Source organism: Engystomops pustulosus, chromosome 10 (assembly GCF_040894005.1).
Source record: "Engystomops pustulosus chromosome 10, aEngPut4.maternal, whole genome shotgun sequence".
NCBI classification, from domain to species: Eukaryota; Metazoa; Chordata; class Amphibia; order Anura; family Leptodactylidae; genus Engystomops; species Engystomops pustulosus.
Genome location: NC_092420.1, coordinates 7335252 through 7358467, shown reverse-complemented (window position 1 = coordinate 7358467; position 23216 = coordinate 7335252). Strand labels below are relative to the sequence as shown.

General features: G+C 47.8%; 1 protein-coding gene across 1 annotated transcript; it reads left to right on the top strand.

Moving 5' to 3' along the window:
* Positions 1–22857, top strand: SLC6A6 (solute carrier family 6 member 6). The gene is made up of 14 exons (XM_072127449.1): positions 1–170; positions 6245–6481; positions 6859–6993; positions 8783–9017; positions 12495–12627; positions 13659–13793; positions 14086–14189; positions 14274–14398; positions 15518–15630; positions 16130–16267; positions 16661–16763; positions 16845–16945; positions 17037–17207; positions 17301–22857. The coding sequence occupies exons 2-14, from the start codon at positions 6253–6255 to the stop codon at positions 17427–17429; spliced, it is 1851 nt and encodes a 616-aa protein (XP_071983550.1). The 5' UTR covers positions 1–170; positions 6245–6252; the 3' UTR covers positions 17430–22857.
* The last annotated feature ends 359 nt before the right edge of the window (positions 22858–23216 follow it).

Sequence of the window (23216 nt, the reverse complement as noted above, 5' to 3'; positions counted from 1 at the left end):
CGCCCCCTCCCTAGCCGTGTAAGCGGAGGAGCCGGTGATTTTCCACCATGAGGCTGATGCTGTCACCAGTCCCCGGGAACCCGGAGCCTCCGAGCAGCGAGCACTGAGCACTGAGCACTGAGCAGAGAGCAGCGAGCCGCGAGCCTGGAGCCGGAGCACGGGAACCCCAGGTGAGAGGAGAGGGGGATGCTGAGCCTGTGTATCCCCATAGACATGCATACAGGAGCTACAACACCCAACATCCAATATATACAGGAGCTACTGCACCCAACATCCAGTATATACAGGAGCTACTGCGCCCAACATCCAATATATACAGGAGCTACTGCACCCAACATCCAATATATACAGGAGCTACTGCACCCAACATCCAATATATACAGGAGCTACTGCACCCAACATCCAGTATATACAGGAGCTACTGCACCCAACATCCAATATATACAGGAGCTACAGCACCCAACATCCAGTATATACAGGAGCTACAGCACCCAACATCCATTATATACAGGAGCTACAGCACCCAACATCCAGTATATACAGGAGCTACTGCGCACAACATCCAGTATATACAGGAGCTACTGCGCCCAACATCCAATATATACAGGAGCTACTGCACCCAACATCCAGTATATACAGGAGCTACTGCACCCAACATCCAGTATATACAGGAGCTACAGCACCCAACATCCAGTATATACAGGAGCTACAGCATCCAACATCCAATATATACAGGAGCTACTGCACCCAACATCCAATATATACAGGAGCTACTGCGCCCAACATCCAGTATATACAGGAGCTACAGCACCCAACATCCAGTATATACAGGAGCTACAGCACCCAACATCCAGTATATACAGGAGCTACAGCATCCAACATCCAATATATACAGGAGCTACAGCACCCAACATCCAGTATATACAGGAGCTACAGCATCCAACATCCAATATATACAGGAGCTACTGCACCCAACATCCAATATATACAGGAGCTACTGCACCCAACATCCAATATATACAGGAGCTACTGCGCCCAACATCCAATATATACAGGAGCTACTGCGCCCAACATCCAATATATACAGGAGCTACTGCACCCAACATCCAATATATACAGGAGCTACTGCGCCCAACATCCAATATATACAGGAGCTACTGTACCCAACATCCAATATATACAGGAGCTACTGCGCCCAGCATCCAATATATACAGGAGCCACGGCGCTCATCACCCCACATGTGGTACCTACTGCACCCATCACCCCACATGTGGTACCTACTGCACCCATCACCCCACATGTGGTACCTACTGCACCCATCACCCCACATGTGGTACCTATTGCACCCATCACCCCCAGGGGTGGTACCTACTGCACCCATCACCCCCAGGGGTGGTACCTACTGTACCCATCACTCCACATGTGGAACCTACTGTACCCATCACCCCACATGTGGTACCTACTGCAGCCATCACCCGACATGTGGTACCTACTGCGCCCATCACTTGACATGTGGTACCTACTGCACCCATCACCCCACATGTGGTACCTACTGCACCCATCACCCCACATGTGGTACATACTGCACCCATCACCCCACATGTGGAACCTACTGTACACATCAAGCCACAGACAGGAGAAACCGTAATTCTATAGTACTTTTCATACAGACTGACTATAGAGAATTACCAGAATACCCTCATTCCTGTAAATACTCTCTGTGTCTCAGTGTTATGTATATGTATAACATGTTCCTTCATCCTCCACAATGTAAATGTTCTAGTAACCGGGGATAACCTGCTGCCCTCATTCCTAGATAACGCAAACCATGGCGACCCCCTGCACTCCTGGCACAGATGCCCATCTTACCTATCCAGCACCCAGGACGGGCACAACCTAAAGATAACAAGGGGGCAGCCGTGTGTCCCAGTAGCTGAGGGACTACTAGATTGTTTGTTTGTGGTGAGATTTGTAGTTTCGTATCTGGGTGGATAATTGTCTCTGCCCATGAATGATGGCACAGTACATGGCCATTTTATTTTACATGTTGCTGCACGGCTGAGGTCTTGATTTGGTTGTTGTAGATAATTTTAGCAGATGCTTGTATAGATACAGCTGGAGTGGTGCACAAAATTCCTGTAGGTGTTTCAATAACATCCCATCAATTCAATTAAGACCAGTGCATCGCGAAACGCGCAGAGCTCTGCTACATCTCTCTGTAGTGGAAGTTTCCAGAGTAGTTGTAGCTGCACTCATCATTAGAGGAGTGTCATGGTCCCCCACATACAAGGAATGTGTTGTACTTTGTCCCCAGCATTGTACCAGTATCACATCTCTTGTACTCAGTGGGCATAGTGTCTGCTCCTCATAGCGAGCCTGTAGTGCCACACACTGGATCCTGTATCTCCGCGCTCGCCATTTGGTCGCAGTCTTCTGCACAGTTTAACCCTACGCTCTGTTCTGCTTTGCCCCACCATGTATAAAAAAGTTGACAGTCATGAGATCCCCTTATTGATCCGCCAGGATACATGGCCGCCGTTATAGATTTGCACCACCAGGTGTTTGCATCCAGTGGAAAATGGTGTCTGGATGCCATTTTGTACGTGTCCCCCCCACCTTCCTCCACGGTTGGAGGTGCATCATAATTGGTCATTAAAAAGTTGAGATGCTTCGATACGTGTTTCTAGTGTCTTGATTTCGGTCAAGGCCTATACAGTCCAAACGTGTGATAAAATAAGAGATGTTTCCCTCCTGACATAAGGAAGTGCTGTAATGGCCGCTCCTCATCCCATCATTTATCCTCGCTCGTCATTTTCTTCTCAGTTTTTAGCGTTACGTTTTATATCTCTATATATTGTGACGATGGGTGCGACCACAGCATCTGTTGTCATGGAAACCAGTGTGCGCTCCCACTCATTTATGCCATTTTGAATCATGGCTCCCACACAGAAATAGCTCATTCCATCGCCACAGCCGCCGCAGCAGCATCATCATCTCTGTTCATGCTGTATCCTGCTTCATCATTGTGAAATGGAAAGATATTATGATATACCGGTTGTAGGATCTCTGCTTGCTGTCAGTAAATAAAAACATGCTACAGTTCAAAGCTTTTCTACTGTAGATATGAACAAGAATAGTCAGTGCCATTCACTGCAAGCAAGCAGAGATTGTGAAAAAAGTGAATAATTGAAATTCAAGGTCTATTAGAAAATTGCCAAAGTCTTTAAAATCTTAAAGGTGATGAGTAGTCTTTAATAGTCGGCTCCTTTAAGTGCAGTTGCCGCCATGGACGGCCGTGCTCTCCTGTTTCACCTCAGAGGTTACTTCCTCCAACAAGGAGTTTTGTTTCTGTCAAAATAAAAAATAGAAAATCTCATGTAATTTATACTGAAAGGGGAAGTGGTTATTGTGTCGCCTGTCTACGTGCGGGCTGGAAATTTCCATGAGAGGTTACAATTATATGATTATTTAAATAAATCGTTAACAGTGATTATATGTGACTTTAGGAGACGATAGGGACCAGACTGTGAGGTTGCCAGGGACTTTTTGGGAACATGTTCAGGCCTTTTGTATGTGATGACATTTATTATAAATAAAGCTGTGGCCATTGCTGTCTATTAGGCAGACTAGGCCTCAGGCCTGAAAAGTCTGTCACCCATGGCAACCTATTAGATTCCAGCTTTCATTTTCATTTGCCCTGTGTAGGAATGAGAGGAATGATCTCATTGGTTGATACGAGGTCCATTTTATATTCGCCAGAGTGATGATAACGAAACATGTGAAGGTCAAAGCAACCAATCAGGATGAAGCCTTTATTATTTCAGAGCAGGATAATAATTGCAAGCAGTGGGCTGATTGGTTTATACCTGGTGGTTTTATACTTGTTATAGTACCATGGAATTGAATGATAATTTGACAGAAAGCTGTCCTGCTTCTTGCTATGGCAGCACATTTTGGTCGTACGCTTGCTAGTGTGAATAGAGGCATGTGGGGAATAGAAAGTGACTCTGTCCAAGCTGTGCCCCTCCATGATTTATACTGCAGCTCTGCTCTATGACATCCCACCTGTCAATGGTGTCAGTGACCACATCAGAGGTCTCTGGGTTTAATCTTTAAGGTCATGTCCACATGAAATACTCAGATGCGGCAGATTTCACTGTCTCAGGGTGCGGTCACGTGGTGCGTTTTGATGCGTTTTTAAATGCATTGCAAAGCGCATGCATTTTGGCTATTATCATGCGTTTTGGCTTTTTGAATCCATTTTCTAAATTTCTGGAAGTGTAAGTAGCTGTGAAAATTGTTAACACAACTGCTTACGTTTCCAGGAATGAATAAAAACAGATTCAAGCTTAAAAACGCATCTTAAAGCGCAGCGCGTGGCCGCACCCTCATGGACTTCTTCCTTATTACAGACAGATGATGACATGTAGATATAGAGGAAGTTGTAAATTTTTATGTTTTATCTGATCGCCCTGTCACCTGCTGTCATTTAGAGGGACCAGGATCTTGTAGCCGCTTTTGGTCCTTCATGTAACCACCCACCACTGGCGACATAAACCTTAATTCTCTCTGAGCCACCTAACCTGTATCCAGAGGTGTTGGCAGACATATCAGTAGGTAGACCCCCACTGGCTCATTGTAACGAATCTTCAGAAACCATGCAACCTCTCTGGCGAAGAGGTTGTCATTGCAGCCAATTGCTGCTCCCTTATCATCACGGGGAGTGGCGATCTCAACCAAGATAGTGGCGCCCAAGCGCCGGCGGCATTTCTTTGCCAGCAGCAACTAAGCACTGACCTCAGGTGTTAGCGATGGGTGTCCTCTTCATACATCCTCAATAGCTCCGTCAGTGAGCGTTAAAGAGTTAAAGTCTGCAGATCATCTACTGTTGTGTTCTGTTAGGCCGGGGTCACACGTTCCGCTAGCAGTCCGTTCATAACGTGACGCTAGCGCACAGGGGGCAGTCCTCGGCCCGAACGCACTTGTGTCCGGGCTGAGGACCGCCCCCTGTGCGCTAGTGTCGCGTTATTAACGGACTGCTAGCGGAACGTGTGACCGCGGCCTTATACATATTGCGACACCTGCTCTGATACCAGGCCTCAGTCTATTCCCTCTGGCTGTGGAAGGGTTAAGGTCGGAGGCTGATCTGCTAGCGCTTCCCTTATTGCCGCTTGTAATTATAATTAAGGAACATTTCTTTTGCTGTCTGATTATTTGCGTGCTGTAGCAACATCAATAAAGGATAATTGTATCTCGTGGGATGGGAAGATACAGGTGCGAAACCGCCGCACGGAATACTCCGCCATTAAAGGGGAACGCTGCAGGAAACGTGTGACATATACTGTGTTACACCTCAGGGCTGGGGCTGCAGCAGGCTGTTGCTGGAGGGTCTGACGGGTGACCTGTATTACCATCCATATGTATTTTCATGCAATCCTCCCCCTGTCGTGTATCGGTGCAGGTAACAAATCCATCTGGGGTCCAGGATATTTAGCTTCCAAGATAAGTGAAGGAATGGACCTGACACCTGTTCTGACACATTTCTTTCTAAGCCCAATGAGGATAAAACAAGTGAAAAACTTTGATAGATGAAGGCAGAGAAAGAGTTAAAGTTGCTTGGAAAATTCTCTGCATTCTGTTCCCTGTGGCATTATCTGGGCACTGAGGGCACGTACTCCTTGGGTTACCATGTCACACACTGGGGGTGACTCACACAGGAGCAGATGTCCCCTCGCCAGGGGCTTTTACACTGCGATAGAAAAAAGTTCCCAAACGATGGGACGTATTTTTGCAGACGTGTCCAAAATCCGATGTGAGGGGGATGTTGGGGCATGAGAAGATACCAGGTCGCATCCTCTGTACTAATGACGGTTACTTTATCTTCACATTCAGTTTACATGGATCTGCCATGCAACTTCTGCGGTAAAAGGGTAAGTATTAGTGTTGTGCCCACCATTACACGTCTCCGGCAGCACATGTGCAATGAATAGCACCCGTAAGCACCCACCCATGTGTCTCCATCCTCTCGATCTGTCCATGCGATCATCACTATTCAGGTGTGAATAGTTTTTTAGAATTCAGTTTAAAGTAATATATTATATCTTATACTCCAGTCACATCCAGAGCTGCAATGAAAATTTAGTTGGTTTCCTGAGACATTTGTCAGGTTGCACAGTTCGGGTCACACATTTAGGGTTTGTGCTTCGCTTGTATCTCAGTCCTGTCCCTTCTCCTCTCCCTCAGGTACAAAGATGTCCAACAAGGAAAAGCTACAGTATTTGAAGGACTTTCACAAAGATATCATGAAGCCGTTTCCAGGCAAGAGTCCAGGGACACGTCCTGAGGATGAGGCGGACGGGAAGCCCCCGCAGCGGGAGAAGTGGGCCAGTAAGATCGACTTCCTGCTGTCGGTGGCCGGTGGCTTCATTGGTCTCGGCAACGTCTGGCGCTTCCCGTACCTCTGCTATAAGAACGGCGGAGGTGAGCGGCGCACATCGCTTCTCAGAGAGAGACTAGGCCTTTTGTTACAGTGTATCAGGGCAGGGCAAGACTGCATCACAATCAATAGGTTTTTATCACATGTATGTTCCTATTCATTGACAGCAAGCATAAATCTTGGGAACCAAAGGCAGATAGCCTGTGATGCTGCTGTAAGGAGCTCTGCACCTGCACCTGCGTTCATAAGAGATTTTTGCCTGCGTCCCCATGTCAACACTGCCTGCATTATCATAACTTTCATAGCATAGAATCTGTTACATAGGAAATCTCAGATATTTTGTATTTTTCGTATTTATTGCCTTCCAGTGCAAAAGGAGTTAAAGGTGTCTAATTTTTACTTCTTTTTACCCATTTTCCAGGTGCCTTTTTAATCCCGTATTTCATCTTCTTGTTTGGGGGAGGTTTACCTGTGTTTTTCCTGGAGGTCGTTTTGGGACAGTTTACATCGGAAGGTGGGATCACCTGCTGGGAGAAAATCTGCCCAATCTTTACAGGTAACACCTGAGCCTCACTCCCTGGCAGTGACAAAATGACATTTCAGGGGACATGACATTGCAACTCAGTGATATGCCGACGCTTGGGGGTTGGGGGCCGGTACATGGACACGCTGACACTTGGGGGGACAGGACGGGGACACGCTGACACTTGGGGGGACAGGACGGGGACACGCTGACATATGGGGGGACAGGACAGGGACACGCTGACATATGGGGGGACAGGACAGGGACACGCTGACACTTGGGGGGACAGTACAGGGACAGGCTGACACTTGGGGGGACAGGACAGGGACAGGCTGACACTTGAGGGGGACAGGACAGGGACACGCTGACACTTGAGGGGGACAGGACAGGGACACGCTGACACTTGAGGGGGACAGGACAGGGACACGCTGACACTTGGGGGCAGGACAGGGACACGCTGACACTTTGGGGGCAGGAAAGGGACACGCTGACACTTTGGGGGCAGGAAAGGGACACGCTGACACTTTGGGGGACAGGACAGGGACATGCTGACACTTTGGGGGACAGGACAGGGACATGCTGACACTTTGGGGGACAGGACAGGGACATGCTGACACTTGGGGGGGGGGGGGGGGGAGGCAGGGCAGTGATATTCTGACACTTGGGGGTGGGTACAGGGACCCTTGGGGGAGGCAGAGACTCTTCTCCGTTGAGTTATGAGAAGCCTCCAGGATATTGGGGTTCGGCAGTCATTATCTCGGTGATGTGCCTGGCAGGGAGCACTGGGCCTATAAATGCAGTAATATTACAGCTCCAGGGTCTGTGCCAGGAGTTATTCTGAGCTCATCCCGCGTCCGCAGGAGGTCTCAATCAGGGTAATAGGAGAAAGAGGTTTTTTTTTTTATAGGGTAACGGTACTTGAACCTGAGAATAAGGGATTTGCATCCCCTTCTGATGGTTCTGGGTAAGGGTGCGGTCACACATACCACGTTGACTTAAAGTGCACAGGGAGCACCATGGCCCGATCACATATGCATTTTTTTGGAGTCAAAGCGGTACCCCGCAGAATTGAAGAAGATTTAGTAGACACTTCCATCTACAGATACATACTAAACTGTGCTGCATATGAGGATGTACTTGTATCTTTGCATATTTGTATAGGATTTCCACATGTATCCCATTTGTATATGTGTGTATACCGGTGAATGTGTATACTGGTGTGTGTATATGTGTGTATACCGGTGAATGTGTATAGGCGTGTATACTGGTGTGTGTATATGTGTGTATACCGGTGAATGTGTATAGGCGTGTATACTGGTGTGTGTATACCGGTGAATGTGTATAGGCGTGTATACTGGTGTGTGTATATGTGTGTATACCGGTGAATGTATACGTGTGTGTGTGTGTGTGTGTGTGTGTGTGTGTATACCGGTGAATGTATACACGTGTGTGTGTGTATACCGGTGAATGTATACACATATGTGTGTGTGTGTGTGTATACCGGTGTGTTCATGTATATTAAGGGTTAATATTTTGGCTTGTGCCCAGCATTCCTTCCCTGTGACACTTCTTCTTGCACAGTCACTGTTGGGTGTCACTTGCGCTGTAACCATGTGGGTGTCTGGTTAGGTCCCGCTATTCTGTAGGGTAACAATAGTCTATTATGTGGCAGGGTACGTGTGGTTACTGTGTGCCCAGCGATCCTGTGGGGTGGGGGGAGGGGGGAGGGGGGCTCTGGCCGCTGTATACAATGTATCGCAGGGTAATCTCGCTGTTTGTCGCCAGTCACATTATAGACATCTCTTTGTGTCTCCTGCTGCAGGGATCGGCTATGCCTCCATCGTCATCGTGTCTCTCCTCAATGTCTATTACATTGTTATCCTGGCTTGGGGGGTCTACTACTTGTTCCAGTCTTTCCAGAGTCAGCTGCCGTGGGCCCTGTGCCACCAGGCGTGGAACACCCCAAACTGTGTGGAGGACACAATGCGGAAGAACTGGACCATGTGGATGTCCCTCAACTCCACCAACTTCACCTCCCCGGTGACCGAGTTCTGGGAGTAAGTACAAGCGCTGCCTGTAGAGGGGGCTGTGTAATCCTGGTCACATGACTCGCTGCAGTTTACTTTTTGTACTCCACAAATATGTTATCTAGAATATTAAACGGAGACATTAGAAGACACAACACGTCCTGCAAAAAACAAGCCCTCATACAACTATGGGGGATTCAAAAAAGTAAAAAACAATGGCTACCTTCTGGGGTATTATGGGAATTTTAATTTTTTCTTATCAATCCTTTGGGTAGGTATCAGGTCAGTTTGATGTGGGTGCTGTAAACCAGCAGCACCCGGTGATCATGTTGCAGGTGGGTGCCTTCTTGTAGCCCTCCAAGAAGGTAAAGGTGTGGCCCCAGGTTTGGTGGCTATCTCCTATCGGCAGGGAAGGGGATAACCATCTCTTAGGTGGGGGTCTGGCCCCTGGGACTGATCGTGACAATGGAGGGTCTCATTCTCTCTTGTTGATTGGGCATCTGCATAGACATTACATAGAGGGGCAGGACATGTGCTCCACCCTCCTATCCCCCCAAATAATAGGAACAGGACCCTCGTTTTCATGACTGATGGGGGTCACAGGGGTCAGACCTCCAGAATACTGTGCAAACTTGGGAATAGCCCCTCTAAACCCCCAGAGTCACAGACCTCTTTGGTAAGCAGGAGCTGGGCTCACGGATGCAGCTTTTCTACACCCCTGAATGGCAGATCCGCTAAGTTATATATAATAATGTGGCAGCTGTGATGACAAGTCTGGGAAATATTGGTGACGGAGATAATTTGGAGATAATTCTGGTCCCCCGTGAGGTTGTCTGCCCCTTATGTTTACGTCTTTCAGCAGTCGTCCAATTCTGAGAAGTTTTCCGTATTTTTTGGTCAGTATCCAGTAAAGCTCCGGCCGCTCCCCATAACACGTTCATTTACAGTAAATCTGATAAGAGGTGTCCTACCCCCCTGGGACTTTCCCCCACCCCCCGTGTATCCATGTAGTGACAGCGCTATTTGTCCTCACCGTTAATCATTGACTGCAGACTTTGGCGCTCGACCATCTTGGCTTTGGCAAACAGACTACGTGCCAGCTTGGCGCCTGCGTAGGACGTGTCCGGTGCCCAGTGGAGTCAGAGTGGACTCCCAGATACTCCCAGGAAACTTTCAGCAGATACAATTGTATCCTAATGATGAGCGGTCACCCAGCTTTCCTACATGCAGAGACAATTGGGAAATGACTAGTAACGTGGGTGTTAGAAGATTTGCTGCTCAGAATCCTGGGAAAGCTTTGTGACTAGTACTTTGGTGTCTGCAGTTGTCACCCAGCTTTCCAAGAGTAAGGTCTATAGGATTGTTGATTGAGTTGATCTGTGGGGGTGCGACACCTGGAAACCCCTCGGACCGGCTCAGTGCAGCCGTGACAGCGTCGTACTATCCCCACTGTACGGGTGCTAACAGTAGGTCAACGGTAGTAAAGGAGCCTGGAAAACCCCTTTAAAGGAAATCTACCTCAAGACCCATCCTGATAAACCAGGGACATTACTCATAGATCCGGGCACCGGGACTGTGGTATCTTCTTATATTCGTTATCCATGTCCTCCTCCCTTCTAAAATCAAAGTTTATAATTATGCTAACAAACCAGAAGGGCTCCTCTGTGCTTCAGCTTCATAGACTGTTACACTGTCTCCCCCACTCCCTTAGCACTTCCTCCCTCCATCTGCTTGATGTAATCTCACTTGTGCTCCAGCACAGAGTAAATTACCCTTAAACTCCATTGGAAACCAATTAAATACCATATAGGGTGTCACCCAGCTTTCTTAGGAACAGACCTAATAAGAACATGTGGCTGTATAATCGGATTCCGGAGGCTGGTGACCCTTCCTGTAATTACATCTTATCCTGGGAAAGCTGGGTGACCGATGCCTCCAGACCGTTCATAAGTCTAGGAAAGGCACCTGAAATTTCTTTCCCCTCTCTCCTCTGGCGTCGACCGTTCCTTGTATATGGGTATTTATAACCGGTGGCGTCGCTCTGCCCGGGGCCCCACGAGACAAATTCTCTACATCCAAAATAGATCCTGGAACCTTTCATGTTCTAATCCCTATTGTTTTGCTGCAACTTTGAAAGTGACTGAGGAACGTGATGGGAGAGTCATCTGGGGGAAACGTGTTACCCGGAGCAACCAATCACATTCCAGGATCCCTGTGCTCTAATGTGATGTGGATCTGGAATAGTGTTAGTAGCAGCAGGACTGTGAAATATGGATTTATATTCCAGGATTGTACTAGGGGCGTGTCCTCACACTGCTGTGCTCTGTGCTGTCTGCAGCCAGCGTTGAGTATTGTCCCTGCAGAGATGTGTAATCAGACCTCTGTGTATGGTGTAAGGAGCAGCAGGACTGTGATATATGGATTTATAGTCCAGGATCCTACTGGGGATGTGTCCTCACACTGCTGTGCTCTGTGCCGTTTGCATTGAACTTTTCCACAGCTCCTCTGATCTTGGTAATTGGGCTTTTTGTCGAATACTGCAGCTGTAACTGGGAGTAGCGGGAAGGATAAGTGCAGAGAGCACAGCAGTGTGAGGACACGCCCCCAGTACACTTCGAGAAGCTACAATTCCATATATTCATAGCTCTGCAGCTACTAACAGCGGTTAATCTGCTTGCTGATGGTTTCCATATTGATACAGAATAGATATCGGACAGACGCCGCGTTACTTGTACGAGACGTTCGGTTTCTTTCCGCTGTGTTTACTCTGCGGTCGCACAGACAGAACTCTCTCAGGACCCGCAGATGTTCAGGAAATGGGGGTCAGAAGAGACGAGGTTATGGCCGCCCCTGACGTCACCGCAGCATCTGTCCTCCGGGCTAACAGCAGGATGAAGGGAGGATAAGCTGGATGCAGTTGGGAAAGCTGGGTAGGACCAATATGGCTGCCACAGGTCGCACCCAGCTTTCCCAGACTCCGGAGTATGCACATCTCTCTTGTTATGTCTTGCTATCAGAATTTTGGGGAAAGACGGTGATGACCCCAATCACCAGAGAGACTACAGATGTGGCAGAGCTGGGTGCCCGTTGTTATGACAATCTAACAATGGGCACCCAGCTCTGCGAGATCTGTAGTCTCTCTGGTGAAAGGGGTCATCATCGCTTGATGGGTGACTTGTGGGGGTCTCTGCCAGACATTCCAGGAGATTACTGGGGGCGTCCTGCCAAAAGGGAAGCTGCAAAAGTAAATCCAAAATCTGATTAATGGCCGGAGCGGTAATGAGGGCGACGAGTGTCAGCATTAGGCTTCGGTATCATGGCCGCCTGACAATCCTGCGCTGACCCCTGCTGTCCACTCCGGGTACTGCACGTGCAGGATACCATCGCTAGGGACCTGTCTGATATCGGGGTCATAGAGGGTCCAGTCTGGGCTCATGGAAGGGGGTAACGTCCCGCACAGGAGGTTCTATAATGTATTTTTGTATGTTCTTGTCTCTCCTTCTGTAGGTATAAAGTTCTTAGCTTATCAAAGGGAATTGATGATGTGGGTGTAGTGAAGTGGGACCTGGCGCTGTGCCTCCTGCTCACTTGGGTCATCTGTTTTTTCTGTATTTGGAAAGGTGTTCGCTCCACGGGGAAGGTAAGAAAGAAGATGGCGCCGGGGTCATTGGGGTCTCACTAACTGAACGTTGCATGTGTGACATGTCAGACGTATCGCTATTAACCCACAGAGACTGACGCCACCCCAGGTGCTGTAGCTAGCCGCAGTCAACCCCCCCACCCCGACCACATGTCACAGCTATCCCGCAGTCACCCCCTGACCACGTGGCACAGCTATCCCACAGTCACACCCTGACCACATGTCACAGCTATCCGCAGTCACACCCTGACCACATGTCACAGCTATCCGCAGTCACACCCTGACCACATGTCACAGCTATCCGCAGTCACACCCTGACCACATGTCACAGCTATCCCGCAGTCACCCCCTGACCACATGTCACAGCTATCCGCAGTCACCCCCTGACCACATGTCACAGCTATCCCGCAGTCACCCCCTGACCACGTGGCACAGCTATCCCACAGTCACTCCCCGACCACATGGCACAGCTATCCCACAGTCACTCCCCGACCACATGGCACAGCTATCCCACAGTCACTCCCCGACCACGTGGCACGGCTATCCGCAGTCACCCCCTGACCACGTGGCACAGCTATCCCACAGTCACCCCCCGACCACGTGGCACAGCTATCCCACAGTCACCCCCCGACCACGTGGCACGGCTATCCGCAGTCACCCCCTGACCACGTGGCACGGCTATCCGCAGTCACCCCCTGACCACGTGGCACAGCTATCCCACAGTCACTCCCCGACCACGTGGCACGGCTATCCACAGTCACCCCCTGACCACGTGGCACGGCTATCCCACAGTCACCCCCTGACCACGTGGCACGGCTATCCCACAGTCACCCCCCGACCACGTGGCACGGCTATCCCACAGTCACCCCCCGACCACGTGGCACGGCTATCCGCAGTCACCCCCTGACCACGTGGCACGGCTATCCGCAGTCACCCCCTGACCACGTGGCACAGCTATCCCACAGTCACTCCCCGACCACGTGGCACGGCTATCCGCAGTCACCCCCTGACCATGTTTTGTGCCCCCACAGGTGGTGTATTTCACGGCTACGTTCCCGTTCATCATGCTTCTTGTGTTACTGATCCGTGGGGTCACCCTTCCAGGAGCTGCTGAAGGGATCAAATTTTATCTTTACCCAGACATTGAGCGCCTAGCCGACCCTCAGGTGAGTGCACCGGGTATCTGTTAGTATGATCCCCATGAAGATAATGCAGCCATACGGGAAGTGGTGATACTGGCACTGCCCATGGTTCAGGTTAAAAAAAAAAACCTTGATCCTCTAGGTCTCTTGTATTGGCCCCTCTGGGCTCCAGCAGCGACTCTCTGCTCTTGAGGATGTCACATACATTCAGTTCATCCCTGGTCTCGGAGCCGCTGCTGGAACTCGAGGGGGGGTACAAGTCATGGGGGCGCCGGCAGTGACTTGCCTGTGACTGTCCGTCTTCTCTCCCCATAAGGTGTGGATTGATGCTGGCACCCAGATCTTCTTTTCTTACGCCATCTGTCTGGGAGCCATGACGTCCCTGGGGAGTTACAACAAGTACAAGTACAACTGTTATAGGCAAGTCAGGGCTGCGAGGGGGAGGGGGGCTGCGGGATTTGCTGTTGGTCATTAACACTGCTCCGTGACATGTGTGTGACATAGGGACTGTTTGCTGCTGGGATGCCTCAACAGCGGTACCAGTTTTGTGTCTGGCTTCGCAATTTTTTCCGTCCTGGGCTTCATGGCACAAGAGCAAGGGGTGGACATTGCAGATGTGGCGGAGTCAGGTACTGTATGACCACGACACGGTGAGGGCTGTCACCGACAGCTGGAGAGTGACCGAACCCCTTCCCTACCATTCATGCGAAGCAAAACACAAATCATTCCCCAAATTTGCGCGCGTCCACTTATATACTGCACCGATCCCAGGACGAGTATCGGTATCGCATCTGTTATTGGGGTACAGATAAACACCCCTGGTACAGGAGAGAAGACCCCTATACAGCTCTCGGGGGGTTTATAGTACTCTGGGGGAGCGCTGTAGCCCTCCCTGCAGCACAGAGGAAGGAAGCGGGACCTGATCTTGTGCCGACTCTTCTTCCTCTGCACTGACGGATACCTAACGCCACAATACTCCGGGTCCCCCCAGCTTTGTCTGGACCCAAGAGCTAACCATCTGTAATGGTGCAGTGCCGCCACCACCCCCTGGAGACATCTTGGTGCCATTCATTAATATTTGGGATCCTGCGGATGGAGGACGGTGCGGATATCGCTGCATCCAGCATGAGCCTTCATATATACCAGAGCAGGGGTGCGAGGGGTGGCCACCCCCTCCCTGTATGTGCCACCAGGTTCTTAAACTTCTAAGGGAGGAGACGTGACCCCCAAAAGTTGCCAAAAGTCAACTGCATAGAGTGTAACGTCTTCATGGATGGTTTGTACTCCTGGCACCTGATATTGTGATGTGTGATACGTACAATGTTGTGTCCTTTTATTGTTACATTGTATCTTCTACTCCAATCACATCCAGAGCAGCCGCTTCCGGGTCCTTGCTGTATTGTTCACATGTATCACATAATTTGCATGTTGGTCATAGCAGCAGATAGTGTGACAGCATAGCCTTTCATTGCCTCCCAGTCACCACAGGGGGGCGACACATGGTCTGGTATTGTCATGGAAGCGGCTCTGGGAGAGTCGTCCTAGAATTGCTGGAGGTGGGACACAGCCTGAAGAGTTAGGGGTGAGAGGAAATGTCACATCAGGCAGGAATAGCCCCAGTGCATGCTGGGATTTGTAGTCCTGCCTGGCTCGGTCATGATACAGGCAGAGCGCCGCGTCCGCCATCTTGTACAGACTTACATTGAGTGTCTTCTCTCCCACCCCTTCCCCTTCTCTTATTCTTTTAGGTCCTGGCTTGGCGTTCATCGCGTACCCCAAAGCCGTCTCCATGATGCCTCTGCCCACCTTCTGGGCCATCCTCTTCTTTATAATGCTTCTGCTGCTTGGACTGGATAGCCAGGTAAGTGGCCTCTTACACATTGGGGCTCATTTACTAAGGACTTTCCACGTTCTTTTAGGTGTAAACTGCCTGCACAGGTATTTAAGAAGTGTCCACATATGTGTCGCACGTGACCCTTTTGTGGTGCTGCTGCGCTATTCTTCACACGGCACAAATTTCTGCACTGAAGGGGGTCCGAAAGAAGTGTGTCGCACGCCCCATGTTAAAGATGCACCAAAAAAAGTGGTGCCCTTTATTAGAGCAGTGCAGGGGGCACCAGATTCATGAAGAACGTGCGCCAAAAATCCTGAATCTGGCGCCCCCTGCACACTACACAGGACACTACACCTAGAGCACACTGCACGCGGCACACATGATAGGCTTTGATACTTTCTGCTAAGACGGCCTATCACACATGGTAGACTTAGATACAGCAGTTAAGCAGAGTGGGCTTAGATACACCCTGGGGCCATGTAATGTGGTGATGACCCTCAGTCTCTTCTCCTCTTCTCTCGTGCAGTTTGTTGAAGTTGAAGGACAGATCACATCATTAGTTGATCTGTACCCGTCCTTCCTACGGAAGGGTTACAGGCGAGAGATCTTCATCGCTATCATGTGTTTCCTCAGCTATCTTCTGGGGTTAACTATGGTCACAGAGGTAAGTCGCCAGGACCCCCATAGTCATGAGCTCAGCCCTGGATGGGTGCTATTAGTCATATATTTAGGGGTCCTTTTCCCTCCCCCATTCAGGAGTTGGGGGAGAGGAATCAGAATGGGGGGAAACGGATAAAGCCCAGAATCTTAATATTTAAAGGAGTCCCTGGCAGCGTCCATATGGGTCTCCGTCTCCTAATTTACCATCCCGGTACCAGGCGGCCCGAGGCGACATCTTTGACTTGTTTGCTAGCATTTTCCTCTCTCGTTAAAGTGATTCCAGTTGATGACACCCACCATTTGTAGGAACCCATATATCTGTGCGCTTCTTAAAGGGGTGGTCTGACATGTAAGGCTCTGATGTATTCTGGTGACCCCTCTCTCTCGTCCCTCACAGGGCGGCATGTACGTTTTCCAGCTTTTTGACTACTATGCAGCGAGCGGTGTCTGCCTCCTGTGGGTTGCATTCTTTGAATGTATTGCTGTAGCCTGGGTTTATGGTAAGCTCCTGCCATGTAAGGTGACTGCACCCTGACACCCATCCTGGTGCCTCTATGTCACCCTGCTCTTCACCCCCACAGGCGCTGATAAATTATATGACAACATTGAGGACATGATCGGGTACCGGCCAGGACCATGGATGAAGTGGAGCTGGTGCGTCATCACTCCTCTGCTCTGTGTGGTGAGTGCGCCTCCTGCAGGGTGATTCAGGTCACTGCAGGGCATTGGTGTCAGGATAACCTCATTAATGCCGCATTGCATTGTATTTGCAGGGCTGCTTCATCTTCTCTTTAGCCAAATACACCCCTCTGACGTACAACAAGTATTACACGTATCCAGACTGGGCCATCGGACTGGGCTGGGCCCTGGCGCTGTCCTCCATGATGTGTATCCCACTGGTTGTGGTGTATAAGATTGTGCGCGCTGAAGGATCACTGATAGAGGTATCTAAGCTGATCTAACCCCCGGGTCACTGTCCTGCACCATCTATCACTTCGCCTTTTCTAATACTTTGATGTCTTTTTGTTTGTTTCCAGAGGATAAAGTCGGTCACGGCCCCGAGAGACGTCAATCGCTGGGCCAAGGCCTCGGAGGGGTCTGCACCCATCTGCCCCAATGGCGGCCACATGAAGCCCACACACGTCATAGTGGAGACCATGATGTGACTCCGTGCGGAGGTTTACTAACCCTCTCCTTAGATTCAGGTTTTTGGAGATCTCTATTTGCACTAGATTTCTGATTTGTTGCTCTCGTAGAGAACTTGTATAATATGTGTGCGCACGTGCGTATTTTGTATGACTTTGTAGTGAGCCCCTGATCTCTCTGTGCAGAGACGGACTCATCACCAGGAGATTTTACCTTTTTATATATTTTACTGATCTTTTATCTCTTGTATCTACCTCCGGCCCATATACACACAACGCTTCCTCCCGAGCTGATCCCCAGTACTGGCCCCACACACCCCCCCAAATCATGTAACAGCAGGATCAGGAGTGATCAGCATCTTACATGGAGACTTCACTTCTCTCATAATGATCCTCTCTAGTCACTACCAGAGCTGCGTTTATACTGTGCTCTGATTTCACACCTCACTACATCCCCTGCTGGTTTACTCATGGTATTGCATCTAACAAATCCTGACAGCAAGTAGCAGAATTAGCTCTGGATGGGATTTAAAAATCTGAATTGATGTCATACAAGATTGATACAAACGTAAAAGCGCTGAAAACTCAATTATTATTTCTGGATCCAGTCCCTAGAGGATCAATATAAGATTAGCGGGGGTCGGATTCTGATTATGAAGAGAGGGCAGTGCTCATATGATGAAGTCTTGTACACTTTACCAAGAACAGCGCCATACGTTGTATAGTGGATATACTTGGTATTGCAGCTGCACCACGATCATGTTAACACAACCCTAAGGGTAGATGATCCTCAAATAAATCCCTCTGTAACATGAGAAATGCTGCTCATGCGTGATCCTGCGCGGTAAAGGCTTATTATACCTTCACCTGGCGAGGATTTCTGTCCTATTCTCCGCACCTATTGGACACATTCATCCCTGCGCACCTAAAACAGGTCATGTGATCTTATAATAAGCGTTTATCTTATATTTTTTTAAGTTTTGCAAAATGTTTAAAAGGATTTTATAATTTGGTAACAATTTATTTTTTTTGTATTTTGGAAAAAATGTTTCATTTGTGGCTGAGAACTGTGACGTATTCGCTTCCACGCAGCAGTTTGTGAGGATGTGGCCCTCCAGGAGGTGACATGAAGGGAGAGAAGTTGTGTCATCGCTGCGGACAGGACTCCTGGGAGAGTCAGAGAGAGTCCGGATGACTCTGTCTCAGGCCGCGGTCACACGGTGCGTTCTCGGACTGACAGCGCAGGAGTTTTGTGTGGTTACCCTGCGATTGGCCGGTTTGAATCTGTTTCACAGCTGCCTACACTTCCAGAAATGAAGAAAAAACAGGTTCATACCAGCCAAACGCAGGGTAAACGTACAAAACCGTATGCGCTTTCTATGCATTTAACCCCTTAAGTATGCAGCCAGGTTATAGCTTAAGGCTCAGCGCCAGTTTTTAAATATTCTAATTTGCATCACTATATGTGGTTATAACTTTTGAACAATTTCACTTATCTCAAATTTTGATAATTTTTTTCGCCACACGTCCTTCATTGTAGTGGTAAATTTTTTCTGATTTTTTTTTTTTGCGCTTATTTATTTTTTAAAAATGTAAAAACTGATGGATTTTTTTTGAAAAATTTTCCATTTTCAAAATTCGAAATCATCGCGTTTTTTGGGCAGATCGATTTACTGCCTAAATATGTTGCATTTCCCATATGTCTTCTTTACGTGTCCATTTCATTCATTTTGATGTCACGCGGCTTACAAACGGAACGTCGGTTTTCCATATTTTCAAGATTTTTAGAATTGACTTTTTTTTTAAGGATCATTATTATTTTTAATGAAACTAATATTAGAACCCTTCCCCCTCCAGCCTATATATCAACCCATTTTCATATCTGCAGCCCTCAAACTAGTAGAAACTGCTTTTTAAGAAAGTTGTTAACCCCTCGAGATCTCCATGGAGACTAAAACAAAGTGGCGATGAAATTTAGAATGGTCCAATTTTGTTGATTATATATTAGAGATATATTTTTAACCATAATTTCCAAAATATAAAAAGTGACAACCCATCATAACATTTTTTTTTTCTGCGATTTCTCCTGAGCACGGAGACACATGTGGGTGCACAGCAAGGTGAAGGAGGGACCTGCAGCTGCCAGTTTTGTCCTGTAGACATCGAGCCCTTTTGTAGGATGTAAAATTTCAGTTTTTCCGTTGGTCGGACCACGTGTGGGCAATTTGTTTTGCTGGATGAGATGTATTTTCCAGCGATACCATTTTGGGGTTGGTATCTCCTATTTTTGAAAACTTTTTTTTGGGTGTGGAGGAGTAGAAAAGCATCAATTATGTAATTGATTTGACATTTTTTTTTGGTGTTCACCATAAAGCCTAATAAATACGATTACATGGGATACCATACATAGATACATTTCACTAAATTTCTCAAGATAAAACTTAATATGGAGAAAAACCTATTATTTTTGCATCGCCGCCTTCCGAGTGGCATAACATTTTTACTTTTTGGCTACGAAGCTGCTTGATGGCTTGTTTTTTTTCGGGACGTGTAGTACTTTGCAACAGTATCATTCTGGAGTACATATGTTTTTTTAATTGAATTTTTTTGTGGGATTAAATACATAAAAATCATAATTTTTGATGGGTTTTTAACCTTAATTTTGTTACGGCATTCATTGTGCGGGTTCAATAATTATTTACTTTTATTGTGCGGGTTGATACGGACACGGTGATACTATGTGTGGGGTTTGTGTTATGATTTTGACACATTTTTTGCACATTTACTTACCCGTCCCGATCCCTGCCGTGCGTTGTTTGGCGAGGATTTGGGTCTGCTGCGATTCACTAAGATCGTGCGTCCAATTTCCTGCATGTGTTTCTTCCCCCGCTGGAGTTCACCTTCTTCTTCCCGGTGCATGTAAGTGCTGATCTTGTGACGCAATTTGCTTTTTAAATTACGCGGGTTGTCCGACGGCCACGCCCCGGATTTGCCCCCGGCGCCGATGCGGCACAATCCGGTCGCGTGCGCCAAAAACCCGGGACAATTCAGTAAAAAAAGGGGGGAAAAAAACGTGAAACCCGCCAAAAATGCGCCGTTCGGACCCATAGTAAATGTGCCCCTATGTGTCTCTTTATATGTTATGGGGCTTATGGGCATTTTTATTAATTTCTTTTTTAATGAATAACATTTTTCTTATTACTTTTTTTGCTAGTTCCACCATGGGACATGAACAAGCAATCATCTGATTCATGATAATGCCAGTATTGCAGGGTATTAGCAGTGTCAGCCTATATACATGCATAGACTGACACTGTCTTTGAGATGATGTCGCAGACGGCATCTTACAGGTACTGACTGTCCTGATCAGACCTCAGGGCTGTCTTAGGAGCGATTGGCGATAAGGGGTTAAAAACGCACCAAGAATGCACAGTGTGACCTCATCCTTATGAGTCTGGCCAGGATTTACATAACTTGATCCCATACATCCTGGAGCTCGGTTTCTCTTGTCTCCATCTTCTGTATTGGACCGGTTCACTTTAGATCCTTCTTACCGTGTCCTGGAGAAGGAGAGAGGTTTCGTTTTCCCAGTAGATATTTTACATAATTTTTATTATTTTAGATTTTTTTTTATTGCATTTTTTTCTCCACTGCCAAACGCAAGCACATTGCAACAAAACCTCTGAGACGTAAAGCAGAGGAGATGCAGACGTCTCTGCTGCCATCTTGTGGCGAGATTGAAATTCTCTTCCCTTCATAGATCTGTGGCCCCCACAGTCAGGAGATATGGAGCGCCTCAGCCTGTACATGTCCTGACCATAGATGACCCAATAGTGTCACTGTCTGGGGTATTTCAGAGGGGGATGGGGATAAGATTTGCACATTTTAGGTGCCGTTTTCCCCCACATACTCTCACCATTTTATCTTGCAGCTATTAAAATTCCCAATTGTATGAAGGAAACATGTAATTGTATCTCAAACGAGATCTGGAGGACAAAGTCACGTCATTTGCCCATCAGAGATCCGAAAACGCCAACTGTCTAGTTTAGCTCCTCCCAAAGTGCCATAGCCCTCACATAGTCCCAGTGCTATTTGATTTGCAGTGTTCAGTCTCAGTAATGTGGAGAATATTAACCATACAGACTGCAGCCAGTGTTTGGTATTATCCCTGGAGGAATGTGTAATTCTTACACATCTCTCAACAATACCCAACACATCCCAGTGCACCTAGTAGCCGCAGGACTGTGATAATGTATGTTGGAATACAAATCCATATATATCACAGTCCTGCTCCTACTAACAACATACATAAAGGCCCAGGAACATTACCTAACACTGGCTGCAGAGAGCACAGCAGTGTAAGGACACACCCCAGTGCACCTAGAGAAGCTACAATCCTGGAATATAAATTAATATCACAGTCCTGCTGCTACTAAGTGCATTGGGATGTGTCCTCACACTATTGTGTTCTCTGTAGTCAGTGTTGGGTATTATCCCTGGAGGAATGTGTAATCAGACCTTTGTGTATCAGACTTCAATTCACAGAGCCCAGCTGTAACATTGTTGGAATATGCGGATCCTAGCAACATATACTATATATGATTACACATCTTTCCGGGGACTAGACAGATCCCAGACAGAAGCACAGAACACAGCAGTGTGAGGACATGCTCCCCCACTACTACAATCCTGGAATATAAATCCATATATCACAGTCCTGCTGCTACTAACAACATATACAAAGGTCTGATTACACATCTCTCCGGGGACAATACTGGCTGCAGTCTGTCTGGTCACACCTACTGACAGGTTCCCTTTAGCACCTTCTGAAGCTTTGTCTTCCACTTTGCGATGTCATTCCTCCATCTTTGGTTGTCGGCAGCCTCTGATCTCTAGTGGTTTTCCATTTCCTATAGTGGAGATATTGTTATGTAATGGCGATAATCCTGCAGCCAGTACAGCTGGGGGGGCCCCACATGAAGACCCCATCCCTTGTAAGAGAGAAGAAGGTGCTACGATTCCTCCCTGAGCCCCGCCCTCCCAGCACTGAGAGGCGGAGCTCTGCTGTTACACACATGGGAAGGGGCGGTACCGATGTGAGGTGTGGCCCTCTAGCTGTCTGGATATCTAGGGCCCCGCTCACTGCTCTGTAAAGCAAATGCGTCACACATTGTGAAAACTGAATGTGGAAAGTTTTTTTTTTTTTTGGATAAAATGTTTCTAAAAATGTATAAATTATATTTAAAAAAAAAAAAAAGCTATAATCTTACAACACACACACACACGTGGTCACAATCCTCACGTCAGTACGAACCCTCCGAGGTGCGGCATTAACCCTTTCCACACTCACCGGCAGTGGGGGAGGGTCACTGATTTCACTGTAATATCCTGTAATGTTAGCGGCTTTTGTAATTAACTTCAATAATAAAACAGGTTTAAATCATGAAAATGATGTGATCTGTGGCGTCATTACTGTGCGGGGGGGATCAAAGAGGACATGGGGGTCCCTGCTATTCTAGAGGAGTTGTCTCAAGTTTAATTGTCTCCTGTGTATAAGAGCTAATTATCTTACCGCCACCCATCAGCGAGACCTGCTCAACCAGCCGAGCAATAGGACAACTATTCTCATCACTGGTGGGGGTCCTAGGGAGCACATCCTGTGGATAGGGGAGAACATTAAAACTTGGACTCATCCCTTTAAATAGTAGCTTTCATTAACAGTGCAGATGGATTGTAGATGGTTAGAAACACTCTTTTAAGCAAATTGTCCATAAATAAGTATCAACCCCATTGGAGAACACAGATGAG